Source organism: Helicoverpa zea, chromosome 21, assembly GCF_022581195.2.
Source record: "Helicoverpa zea isolate HzStark_Cry1AcR chromosome 21, ilHelZeax1.1, whole genome shotgun sequence".
Lineage (NCBI taxonomy): Eukaryota > Metazoa > Arthropoda > Insecta > Lepidoptera > Noctuidae > Helicoverpa > Helicoverpa zea.
The window spans coordinates 4,653,034-4,666,926 of record NC_061472.1 but is presented as its reverse complement, the minus strand read 5'-3'; the positions used below and the strand labels follow the sequence as shown (position 1 = coordinate 4,666,926).

At 36.3% G+C, this 13,893-nt stretch overlaps 1 protein-coding gene across 1 annotated transcript; it reads right to left on the bottom strand.

Moving 5' to 3' along the window:
- Positions 1-1,074: 1,074 nt before the first annotated feature.
- Positions 1,075-13,563, bottom strand: LOC124640544 (serine protease inhibitor 2-like). The gene is made up of 8 exons (XM_047178326.1): positions 13,351-13,563; positions 8,456-8,691; positions 7,537-7,719; positions 5,270-5,483; positions 4,041-4,252; positions 3,561-3,740; positions 1,868-2,018; positions 1,075-1,524 (listed from the first exon to the last, which is right to left on the bottom strand). Exons 1-8 carry the CDS (start codon positions 13,379-13,381, stop codon positions 1,358-1,360), a joined length of 1,374 nt encoding a protein of 457 aa, XP_047034282.1. The 5' UTR covers positions 13,382-13,563; the 3' UTR covers positions 1,075-1,357.
- Between the last annotated feature and the right edge of the window lie 330 nt (positions 13,564-13,893).

Sequence of the window (13,893 nt, the reverse complement as noted above, 5' to 3'; positions counted from 1 at the left end):
TCTTATTTACTCTGCTATGTAATCTCTTATCTACAATCGTACGTACTCTGTTATGTACTTTCTTATGTACTCTCTTATGTACAATCTTATGTACTCGCTTATGTCCTCTCTTATGTACTCTGTTATGTACTTTCTTATGTATTCGCTTATGTACTCGCTTATGTACTCTCTTATGTACTCTCTTATTTACTCTGCTATGTACTCTCTTATTTACTCTGCTATGTAATCTCTTATGTACTCTCTTATGTACAATCTTATGTACTCGCTTATATACTCGCTTATGTACTCGCTTATATACTCGCTTATGTACTCTCTTATGTACTCTCTTATTTACTCTGCTATGTAATCTCTTATCTACAATCGTATGTACTCGCTTATGTACTCTCTTATGTACTCTCTTATGTACTCTCTTATGTACTCTCTTATGTACAATCTTATGTACAATCGTATGTACTCGCTTATGTACTCTCTTATGTCCTCTCTTATGTACTCTCTTATGTACAATCTTATGTACAATCTTATGTACTCGCTTATGTACTCTCTTATGTACTCGCTTATGTACTCTGTTATGTACTCTCTTATGTACAATCTTATGTACTCGCTTATGTACTCTCTTATGTACTCTCTTATGTACTCGCTTATGTACTCTCTTATGTACAATCTTATGTACTCGCTTATGTACTCTCTTATGTACTCTCTTATTTACTCTGTTATGTAATCTCTTATGTACAATCTTATGTACTCTCTTATGTACTCGCTTATGTACTCTCATATGTACTCTCTCTCTGTTATGTACTGTCTTATGTACAATCTTATGTACTCTCTTATGTCCTCTCTTATTTACTTTGTTATTTTATCTCTTATGTACAATCTTATGTACTCGCTTATGTACTCTCTTATGTACAATCTTATGTATTCTCTTATGTTCTCTTTGTCGACCATCAAAGAGTTATGTACAGTGTAAAGTTATGTCTATGTTTGAGCTACATTTTACATATTTTTTATTTTGAGTTCTTAAATAATACAAAAAAAAAGGGTACGAAAAAACTCGAGTATGTTGAAATAAAACTAAGGTTTATCACATTCCTCATTTTATTTGTGTACATTTTCATTTAGGTCCAACACACAAATGGCACTATTTTACAAACTTGTCATATACATAATTTCGTGAAAGATGTATTGCAAGAAAAACAACTGCTTTAAGAATATAAAATTGAACTTTCTTACACTCACATAGTAAATAAGTAGCAAATAAAAGGATACAAAATGTCATAACCACACAAGGCAATTTTTGTAAAAAATCATGTCATACAGCTCATCTAATCTAATTTATAACCTATTTCTATGGACTCAGGGTTTAGTTTAGTTTGAAGGCACCATCAGCGAGGGAAGGGTCGGCCACTCGGCCAGTGAACAGCAACTGTCTCGTGGCTTCATCTTGTATGAAGAATAAAAAAGGCTTGTTGGCTACCACCTCTGCGTAAGCCTCTGTGTCTTCGCCGAATTTGTTCACCAGGGATATTTCTGGAAAAACATAAATATATAATAAATTATTTGAACCCAGGTTCTTATAATTATGTTCATAACGAGTTTTGATACAGTCCTTTTCTATCGCGTTCTATGGCTGTTATTTGCCAAGAAAATATCTCCGAAAGAAGACCCGACAAAATGCAAAAGTTAATACTGTAATAGTTAGGTTTACCATTGTATGATGCTCCCTAATTTGTAAAAGCTGACAAGTAGTAAAAAGCAGTCTCCAAAAGTCATTCATATTTTCGCAGGTTTCTACTTAAATTCGCAGTCGAGGAAAGGACTTCGCTAATTTAGTAAAAACTTTTTTGAGTACACGTGTTAAATATGTACATACCAGTAGCAGAATAAGCAACACTGCCGAGTTCGTTGACCTCGATGCCAGATCTCTGCAGCACCTTGGAAACCTTCAGTCTCTGGTCGAGCAGCTGACCACGAGCGATGCCGGGGAACGACGCTGTGTCTTCAAATGCTGCTCTTACACCCAACTAGAATTATATAATACTTTTTTAATAGTCTTGACCGTTATAGGGCAGTCGCTCCTTGTAAAGCACGTGTACAGCTACATCCGGTTAGACTGGAAGCCGACCACAGCATAGTTAGGAAAAAGGCTCGGAGGATGATGAATAGTCTTGACCATCAGATTTAGAAGATAAAGGAAGGTATAGCAAATCCTGTATTTATAAACCTGCCAAATATTAATTAAAGGAGTTTTCTTCTATTTGGCGTCTATTAAATTCACAAAATGGGTCTCAGGGCGGTCGGGCAAAATTTGAAGGAAGGGTTTGAATGGATTTCACGGAAGTTTCGCATTATTCCACGGTTTCTTGATTTCAAGTGGGAAACCCATAGAGAGAAAATATATATTCGACGTCAACAATAGGTTACTTAAGGCTCGAGCAGACCGGATGCGTATGCGTAACCACGCGCGTAGTCACGCGCGTAGTTACGGCGTAACCATGAGTTGTAATGTATGGAAATGTATGAGACAGGCCACACCGCTTGCGTAACGTAGACACGCGCGTCGTTACGCAAGCGGTGTGGCCTGTCTCATACATTTCCATACATTACAACTCATGGTTACGCATACGCATCCGGTCTGCTCGAGCCTTTAATGTTTAATTTTCAATACTAACATGGAATTATATGCGGTTTACAATAAAATTAATAAGTAAAGCCGCAACGTTAGTTAACCTTATCGCAGTAATATTCCAAGAATTCATAACTCGTTTTCAAAACATGTGACACATTATTGAACTTCGATGAAACCAAAACTAAAATTGTATTATTAGGTGTATAGGTGTGTGATAAATGACGTTGGATTTCCTTATTATTCGAATGGTAAATTAAACCATAAATGTATCCGCTGTGTGTCTGTTGTTTTTAGAAGCTAGTCAGTGTAATATTACGACACGTTTAGTAATGAATTAGGAGGTTTTAGACATCATGGGTCAGCCTGGCCTGCAAATTGGGGATCTCAGACAATCCCTTAAATACTTCCCTATGTACACCCTTTTTCTCCCGTATGTACCTACTCCTCTTGTATACTCCCATACAAGCTGTTGATTTGCATCCGTGCCATATTCAAGGACGTAATTATGCTAATGATTCTCGACCCAAATCAATAAAAAAATTGGTATGTAATTTTTTTTCTTTAATTTTTTTTTCGGAAATCCGTAAATGTCATCTAGCCTTATTTAAACTTGTCGCGTATGTTACTGACGTTAAAACCGTGCTGCACCCTCACACAAACGCAAACACAAAGCATACGCAACGATCACTCATAAATTTCATTCATAAAATTGGATTACTTCGAAAATACCACGACATTACAATGACAAAAAAAGCAGTGCACATTAGTTATTTCCCATCTACTGTAATTCCAATCGATTATTTACGTATTGTATGTCCTCCTCCTGAACTATGGCACAAATGCAAATCAACACCTTGTATAAACTTCCCTTATGTTCTCCATAATGTATTCTCCCTGTGTCTAAAGCGGATCAATATTTCTCGTCCCAAATCCTTACCTCTCTTAAGACACCATCAAGCTGCGAAGTATAGTCGAACTTGAACTTCGGCAGCGTGACGTCGACGAGGTACTCCCGAAGATTGTTCAGCTCCTGGCGCAAGTCACTCAGGTCTGTCAGCACGCGAGGTAGACCCATCAGGGAGTTCGGCACTATTATGTACATCGCGTATTTGTTGCCCTGGAAATTAAGAGGTTGACCATCTAAAATTGTGGGTACGAAGTTGGAACTAGCATCCACATTGCATCCATCTACATTGAGAAGAGACTCTTATTAGCATCGCTTCATCACAAACTGTTTTTCTTACTTTTTACGCCGATATCTAACAAAAAACATCATATCGTTGACTGATAAATCATGAGTATCCATCCCAATAGAGTTAAGATTCAGCAATAATACCGAGTTCTATGCATTCGAGCATTAATCCAAAAAAGCTTCTAATTTTATCCATAAAAGTAACTATTCAAATATAGAACTCACCAGGTAAGGCATCCTCAAGACCTTTGCATCATACTTCGCAGACTCGGTGTAATAGAATTTGTCGTTGACATTCATAAATGGAATGGTCTTCTGAACTTTGTCTGTCACGTAGAACTGGCCATTCTTGGTCGCGTTTGGAGCAAACTGGTGACGCCAGCTGCCCTTGAAGTATAAGGTGTTCAGGACCAGAACCACCATGCCGGTTACGTCATCTAAGGACAAAAGATTAAGATTGTGTCAAGGTCGGTATTCATTTATTTCTCAGGACACGGTGGTGCACACAGTCCAGGTACTTGGGAATGTCACTGCCGTGTCCTCTTCAAGACAAGAGAGGGAATGGGATGCCGTTGAATGCTCGAGAAGGAATGGCGGAGGAACTAAGAGTTCGCAGGTCGGAGAGAGGGGTCATTTGATGATATCCCATCAACTTACAGTTCCACGCCCTAACCATGTATTCAAAACTTTTTAGTTTTATTGTAGTTTCGTCATCTGCGCTGCACTTTGCCTAGTGTGTTCATCTGTAGATACCTCATTATCGCAGTACATTTGTATTACACAAATTAACTACTATGACTCAAGCATTCTATTATTTAGTTAGTAGTGATATGTATCAGAAAAATTGCGTCCTGTGTATTGTTTTCTCACAAAGAGCATCAGACTGGGATGTAAGGGCATTCACCGGAACAATATGGTACATGATTGAGTCACAGTAATAACGAGATTATAAAGTACTGCAATGTGTACAGGAAAGGATAATTGGTGTGAAAGTCACTGCGGTTTACATACTGATTCACTGTACGCTAAAATTACTGTGCTCATCATACACATTGTATTTATAGAAACCAGGTTTTTCAGGACTATTTAATGACAGTAGGCTAACGAGCTATTTGAATAGTTATTAATCACAAACTAAATTATGAGAACTGTGTCAAGAAAAAAGCCACTTCTCACATATGGCTCTTGCACCTTGGCCACAATCTAAATATGTAACAGTACATGCTACTAATGTTATAAATGCAATTTATCGAAATGCATATTTATCGAAACATGGATGTATGTTAGTTATTCGTCTACTCTTTCACGTAACTACTTTACATGAATTCAGAGCTTACAGCTTTCATATCACTATAAAATACAGTATTCTCTTTAACTGTGTGTAGAAAGAAGCTCCCTTAGAACTTGGAACAAACTATATATTTTCGATAAAACCATCAAAATTTTAAACAAACCTTCATCGACCAAAGTAGGGATGCGTCCTTGAGTGATATTAGAGACCCAGGTGTTAATATCCTTAGCAGCCACAGCCGGTTCCAAGAAGTTCACGGTCTTGAGCTCAGTCTTGTAAAACTCTTGAGCTATGGCTGCAAACCTCTGGCGGGGTTGAGCACTGTTGGCTATGTAGATCCTACTGCCGAGGTTCAGGATATATTGGGGAGACTCTTTCTGTAAATAGGAGATGATTTTCTTTAGTGGTGTTTATTGGATAATTTATAATACTCTGAGTCACAAGATAAGATGCAAGCTATGCTTAGGCTGAGGCTCAACGTCAATGTTTGTACTTAAGCACAATTTAAAGTTACTTTTTGTGAATATAAACGCTATCATTATCATTTCAGTTTTCTGGGGGCTTTTTAATTTGTAATTAGTTTTCGTTGATTTTGATTATGAACTAGGTGCGTTTTCTAAAATATCATAAAGATTAATTCAAGCGAAAAGTGTAAGGGCTACAGAGTTGCTACGATCAATTCAGAAATTAGATTTTTGTTGAATAGGTTTTTTTTAACTTCATTTATGTTTCGGGGATTTACACAATGCTTCAACCTTCAAAATGTAAGTACAGGTTTACTTCACACACTGTTCATTGTAAATTCGTTACAAACCAAAAATAAAGTGGAATAACTTGAAACTGAAATCAAAAGTGAGGTCTGCACGTGAATGCAATTATATAGAATTATTTATAGCAGTAAATTTACCTCATGCTGGTGGAGTTGTAAGGACACAGTCGTTGTTACTAGTGTTTACGATTTCCTACTTATTTCTACGTTTGTTATGACGTAAGTTTTCGGTTCAGTAAATACTTTGCCACCGTCATAACTATTAAATATACTTTTAAAATTAACTAACTGCATTCGATTTTAGTTTGAATATTGGTGTTATACACAGAGGAACAGTCTATTTTTTGTGAGTATAGAGTTGGAGCAATAAATTCAAATAAAACATAAGGTACTCAGGCAAAAATCACATAATACATAGGAAATTGAATTCCTTGAAAAATTTTCGAGTATTCTGATTAAACATAATTATCACATTATTTAAATTTCCAAATGTTGTGGGAATACAACAAAAAGGTACTTAGGAAATTTTGTTTTACGTCGATACCTCTCAATTCTTAAGAATTTTATTAACGCGTAAACCAAACACTATTATTATTTATGCTAATTAATTTATGAAAATTAATTTATGTAAAGATGCTAATTAATGGCAGAATATTAAGATTTTTATACCTACTCATTTGTACAAATAAAATTATAAGTTTACTGCACATGAATAGCGTGATATATCAATCATTGAAGAATTTAATGTTATTTTAATAACCTCGGTTTGTTGTTTTTCCTTAACCACATTCTGATAAGACAATGTTAGACTGAGAGTCTTAGAATTCTATCTACGATACCATTAAATCTTCTTTCATCCCAATCAAAATGCATTAATGCTATGCAAAAAAATGCTTAAAATACTACAACTTAACGGTGATTTGCACCATTTAATTGTGATAATAACCGATCAATTTTCGGCAAGTAAGTATACGGTTGGTTATGGTTTAGTTGCCGTTATAGCACAAAGAATCCTAAGTAAATTTAAACTGTGGTTGTAGGATGTTAATAGTGCATCGAGATGATACGGAAAACTGACCAGTTTAATGGATTTGCGATTTACTTGCCCACGTGTTGATCATTGAATAAAAAATCCTATGATGACACCTAATATGATGAATAGGATGACACCTAGGATTTATAAAGGTTAAAACGTTGATATTTTTTAAAGAGTTAAAGTTCAACTTATTAATTGATCAAAATTATATATCGATACTGTAAAAAACAACTTGAATACATTAATTCTTCCCTAACTATGAAAATTGTGTGGTACAGGCTTCAATGATTATGGGTTTCTAATATTTTATATGGAGCAATGAACTTGTTGGTGCTATGAACACCATTACATCAAACGTGGAATGCGTACATAAACGCCTACATACATATATATTATATATTTCGCATCGCCGAGCGGTTTCAACGGTTCTTCTGATTTATTATACTTATTTATATCAGTACGTCATTGTACCTGTATCACAGCCACTGTTTTTTCAACCAAGACCTAAACACGGGTAGGACCTAAACCAAGAAAACAGAAACAGGAAATTAAGAAAGATCTTTTAAACAAGTAAGTTTCGCTTTTTTATACTTGACAGAAGTAAAGTTTCAAGATATAAACTGACCTGCAAAGACTCAATAATAGTGGAGAACTTCCTCCTGACTAGGTTTCTGTCTAGATCGAAGCCCAAGACAGACGAGAGCTCGTTCTGCGTGACTCCTGTGGCCGCCTCTGTGAGGATCGCCAGCGCCAACTTGAGCCCGAGGGGAGATAGCAGGAAGTTCTGGTCTGATGATGAAGCGACGCGCTGGAACAAATAGGCTCTACGTTAATAGATCGTTTTTGAGACGGCTTAGAATAAGTATGGTTAAGAACTCGAAGTATAGTGAAAAACGACTTTAAGGTTCTTCTGTATTAATCCTATACCGTCTTGACCTAATCGCTAGATATGGACTTCTAGTAAAACTTACTACGGTTCTTGTGAAATACTTTTGCTTTGCCGAAGTTAGTCAGTAACAGCCGGGTTGTCATTTGCTATTTTTCTGCGCATTAGTATTCTTTATACAATCTGATAAGTACTACCTACATAGAGACTACCTATGTAATTCCCAACTTCGGACAATCATAGCTACAAAAATTGTACAAATATTCATTTAAGCACGGTTTAAAGTGTGTATAACTTATCGGATTTACCCATCTGGATTAACCATAACATACCTACCTAATTATGAGCATTCTAACTCTATCTGCGGTTAACGATATCCAATTGGGTTTTTCTATGAAAATAATAATGATTAATCAGATATAATTACTATAACCCGCATTTGTGCCATGCATATTACTTGTATAGGTTTACATATTGAAAAATGGACGATAAAAACTATCAGCGATATCAAGTCAGATGTATAGATTAAGTAACTAATATTGAGCTCATAATTTAACCTTAAAAGTGACTCAAATTAATCGGGCTAGTGGCGGGCTAAGAAGGGTCCTTTGTAAATGGCACCCAAAAAAAAGACATAAGCAATAACTCTCAGCCATACCTTCGTCAATGTCCAATCAAATTTATCATAATCCGCGGGCGCCGGGCTGAAGATATCCGAGTCCCAGTAGTCCAGATCCACCAGGGTAGCATTTTCATCAGCAGGCTTCACAGCCGAGGCCTGGATGTTGGAGGCGGCAGCCACTGGGGCAGCCTGACCGGGTCTGTAGCCGAACACATCTTGTAGGACTTGGGAGTCGATTGCCAGGTCCGATGATGCAACTAGGGCGAAGCATGCTGTGGACAAAAATATTTTAGGCTGAATACCTTATTTTCTGCCCCACGTCAGATATTACTCGTGATTTGCGTCAGACAGGTATTTTTTTTGTGACAAAACCAAATAAGTATCTATTTAATGAAAGTAAAATCTTGATTTTTGCAGGAAATATTAATTAGCTGCTGAAAACCCAAGATTGATGTTCTAATAGAAATGAGAACTTGTTGGTGACTCCAATTTTGAATTCGAAAATAGACAGGCTTCAAGAGATTTTAAACTATTTCGATGCATTTGACATTTATTTTTATTACACTTGTGCTCGTCCTAAGATCTCGTACCTACTCCAATTTATAAATATGCCATCCTCACAAAATCACAGCATAATATGACAATGTCACTGACCTACATAGGTTAACTCCATACCATCATCCCACCATTTCCCAACATTACATCATCCCATCATTTCTATACCATATCCCTTAAATTTAGTTTTATATTTTATTTATTATGTATGTATATATTATATAATTGATAAAACATATCCCTCCTCAAACTACCCACAACATCTAAAACCCCTCCACAATACCTCCCCAACCCAAAACCAGTCAGGAGAAAGGCGCAGACATACCATAAGTGTTACCCTTTCTCCCCAATTTAAATATTAAAAAAAAAAAAAAAAAAAAAAAAAAAAAAAAAAATACATAGGTTAACTCAGGGTATTTTCTACTTGCAATAATAGAACAGCTGTGATTTTGTGGACTTTCCCATGGGGAAAACCAATGATTTACCGAAGCGGGTAAACGGTCAGCGTGCTAAATAAACCGTGCAGTAACAAGTACACGTGGAACTGATTATTTTTGTTTCTGATGTACATATAAAACATCTCAGACTCAAACCTCAAAAACGTTTATTCAAATTAGGCTGATATATCAGCACTTTTCAAAAAACAAAAGACAGCCCCCCTTCACATTATTCATCAATTCTACATGATTATAATACCTTACTAGGCTGCCTTAATGTCCCATCATTAGGCGTCGTCCTAATTGGCAGCGATCGCGCGATGGCGCGATGCGTTTTTCATCTAAGACGTCGTCCTAATTGACAGCGATTGTACGATGACACGATGCGTTCTCGTCGTTCGATGAGTTCAAACATACAGATTTCATCAGAGTGTCCTAAAGTATCATTATGGTACCTACTCTTTCAAGGGTTCCATCGTCCCATTTTGTAATCGAAAGGTATTTTTACCTCTTAATATCTAATATTTTTCAGAGTTCGTATAAATGAAATATTTACTCAACAGTCGTGTACGCTGAACACCGTTATGTCTTTAAATTCTTTATTGCTTACACAGTTAGGTAGGTGTTAGGTACTAAATACAAGTCTGTTTTCCTCTTATTATTTTAGATATAAGGACTTTACTTATTTTTATTACATCACGAACTCTATAATACGCACATTACACGCGCATTGGATTTTCCATGCATTCAATAGATAGATAACGAAATACTTGCAATTTTTTAATACAAATAGAGAAAATCCATAGCAATGCTATGTCCATAGGGTTCATTAATTACGAATAAAATGGAAATCATGTTTATAATTGCTCATTGCTTAATAAATATAATTATCCATAATTTAAGTTCCTATTGAGAATAGAAAACATCTTTTAATTAAGCGCAAGTACCTAATAAAAAACCAGGAGATAAAAAAATATGACAAAGTTATTGATGTTCGCCTACTAAAATATACCTACACATTAATGTGCAACTGTCGAAAAAAGTCGTGGTGGCCTAGTGGGTAAAGGACCAACCTCTCAAATATGAGGGCGCGGGTTCGATCCCAGGTCAGGCAAGTACCAATGCAACTTTTCTAAGTTCGTATGTACTTTCTAAGTATATCTTAGACACCACTGACTGTGTTTCGGATGGCACGTTAAACTGTAGGTCCCGGCTGTCATTGAACATCCTTGGCAGTCGTTACGGGTAGTCAGAAGCCAGTAAGTCTGACACCAGTCTAACCAAGGGGTATCGGGTTGCCCGGGTAACTGGGTTGAGGAGGTCAGATAGGCAGTCGCTTCTTGTAAAGCACTGGTACTCAGCTGAATCCGGTTAGACTGGAAGCCGACCCCAACATGATTGGGAAAAAGGCTCGGAGGATGATGACATTAATGTGCAACTGGATTGAAGATTCGAAAGAGATTTGACATAAAAAAAAATATTGACTTTGACTTAGGCATAGCAAGGATCTTTAAGCAGCTATCCTTATTTTAACCATTTTGGGATAAATTGTCTTCAATTGCGCACGCGCAGGTTTGAAACGATGCTCGCCGAAGACAGTTAAAATAGCCTGATCTCTTTTTATTTCCCTATCGAGAAGTATTAATTATATGCAGAAATGTAGATAATAAATCTGAAAAATACGATGGTCTGCATGGTTGACTAACATACTTAATGTGTGTGATATCTTGTATACGTTATCCACTTGACCTACTGATAACCTGATGTATCTTTCTCTTTATTACATTTAAAGTTTGTTATAAATACAATCGTATTTAAATCTCATTTCTGAAGCTAAGCTATTTTTTACGTGCTACGACTACGATACTGTGATCAATCATTTTAGGGACTTCCTAGATAAACAAAGTGGCAAAAACACATAACACTCCTTTACGTAGCGCAGTCGGGTAAATAAATATCTTCAATATCTGGACACTAAAATTACTTATTAGTCATTAGTAGTTATCTATGTACCTAATATTGTATGTGGTTAAGAATTACATGTTTCTAAGATACACAAAACCACAAACAGGTTTCTATTGTCTAAGTTAATTGATTTGGTATTACAGTGCAATTAAGATGTGATTAATCACGTCATACTTTAAGGATAATGTTAGACATTTATGAGACTTTGATGGCAGACTACTATAGATCTTCAAATTCATAGTTGCCTGCCAAATAAATCCTCTTAATGGCACATAAGAATCTTGAGAGGAACAAAGCTGCTTAGACCGTTCATTAATGACTGTACAATGATGTTCTAGAATGAGGAGCCCATGACTTAATTAGAACGAAGAGTCCATGGCTTAGTAGCAGCCATGAGCCACATGTGTCGAATCGTTCGAAGATAGATGATCATCATGACATAACGAGTTCCTCCGTGTTTCCAAGGAGCGTTAAATTGGTGGGTACCGGCTGTTTTTGGGATATTCTTGGCTGTCTTTATTGGTATTCAGAAACCAGAAAATCTGACAATCAGTCTCAGTTAAGGATTTTCGGGTTAATGGGATATTGAGGTCAGAAAGGCAGTCGCTCCATGTAAAACTCTGGTACTCAGCTGCATCTGGTTATACATACCAGAAGCCGACCCAATGTACATGAAAAAGGGCTAGGTTCATCATAGGTTATAGGTATTCATCATTACTTATTGTTACTCAAGAGTTAAGTCATAATAATCTTGTATGTAGGATCAAAGTGTTCATAAGAATAGTTCACGTATTTTTTTGTTTGACTGCCACCAGGAGATAAAGGCTATATTCGCCACAGCATGCATCGTTTACTGCAAAAATTCTTGAGAACAGTTTGGACTGTGATAAGGATCTATAAAAATACATAGATCATTTTCCTTGACTGATTGTGATGACGTAAGCGAGTACCTTACACTCCACAAGTAGTTTTTTTCTCTCCACCTTGACGTCATTGTAATGTGGTCAGCCGAGAGGCCAAAAACATTTTGATCGAGTGCTTTTGGAACAGAACATAAATTATATAAATTCTTAATAAACAATTATATAGAAACCAGTCAAACCAGTTTCGAATACTTCGCAAAAATCAAAACTTGAATTTTGGTATTTTTTACAACTCTTAGATTGTTATAGGATTGTGCGTAATTATATTTTTGGTCTGACAACAGTAACTTCCAAAATGGTTGTATAAATAGCTACCTTCTTAAGCATATCTTGACAATCGTTTTGGTCGTTTGGACTCGCGTCAATACCTTTGACGGAGATTATGTCCAAAGGGCCAAATAAGCACACGCTGAGACAAACGTAGTTTAATCAATTTCAAATATCAAACCCAAACTCCGGAGTTTGACGGCTTCATTGCATCAAGGTTAGTGTTTGGAGAATCAAAAAATTAAGGATCATAGACAGTTTGGTACCTTTAAGAAATATGTGAATATACTGACCTATGTAATATACTGATTTAAAAAATGATGAAGCACAAGTGATAATAGCAAGTCAGCAAGATGCAAGTCATGATAGCTGCATATTGATTTTGGAATTCCTCCTCCTAATGGCATATTGAATGTGTATCTTAAGTTGCCTCCAAGAGTCAATGATCTTCCCACGAGGGTCACTCGCTTGATAATAAAATCAAAATAAACTGGCAAGGTGTAGGCACTTTTGGTTACGAATGTCGTATCTGCGTTGACTGTTCACATCATCACTGCCTTGCAAGTTGAAAAAAACAAAAGTAGTTTTAAAAACCCAGTACGCACACACGTACCTACAATACAATCAATACCGATGACCTTTTGCCATTTTAAAGGGTAAACAACGTTGTCAAACACTTCCATCTTTGAGAAGAACTATGTATTAGCTATTAACTATTAGCATTGTAGAAGTTTGCGGTCTCCGTGAGATAACAAAATAAGTAAACATGAACAAACAAACTTACCAGCAAAAAACACAAAATATCTTGAAGTCATCGCGTTCACACTTAATACGAGGAAAACCCACAAAATGTATAAAAAAACTTAAGTTCAAGGTGAATATAATACGGACTTTACGTTGAGACCATTTGACTATTATCACTACAACTAAGTATTATGCACTCACTGTTATTTCATGTTTATGTGGACGCGAGTACTCCATGCAAAGAGCAAGTCGCGACTGAACACTGACCACGATGTTTGACGAGGAAGGTTTCATTATATTCTGACACTACGACCGGTTTATCAACGTACGAATACATAAGGTCTTACTGCTTGTATATAATCAGTTTGTTTGTTATTAACGCGCCTTCATTCTGTACATAATCTGACATCAATTCCTTGAGAAAAGAAAACTGGATTGTCGACATTTCCCTTCGAATAAAAAGCTTCAACAGGACCAAAACGGTCTACAAAATGTGGTGTTTATTTAAAAAAAGGTTCTATACCGCATCTACCGGTGATTCGCGCACTTTTTGTTCTATTAACGGCATCGGGAAAGTCCGTAA

Excerpts from the sequence above, each read along its gene's own strand:
- LOC124640544 (XM_047178326.1), bottom strand. The coding sequence starts at position 13,381 with ATGACTTCAAGATATTTTGTGTTTTTTGCTG. Across the intron at positions 7,720-8,455 it reads TTGATTGGACATTGACGAAG|CGCGTCGCTTCATCATCAGA; the intron begins GTATGGCTGAGA and ends TATTTGTTCCAG. Across the intron at positions 5,484-7,536 it reads CTATTATTGAGTCTTTGCAG|AAAGAGTCTCCCCAATATAT; the intron begins GTCAGTTTATAT and ends TCCTATTTACAG.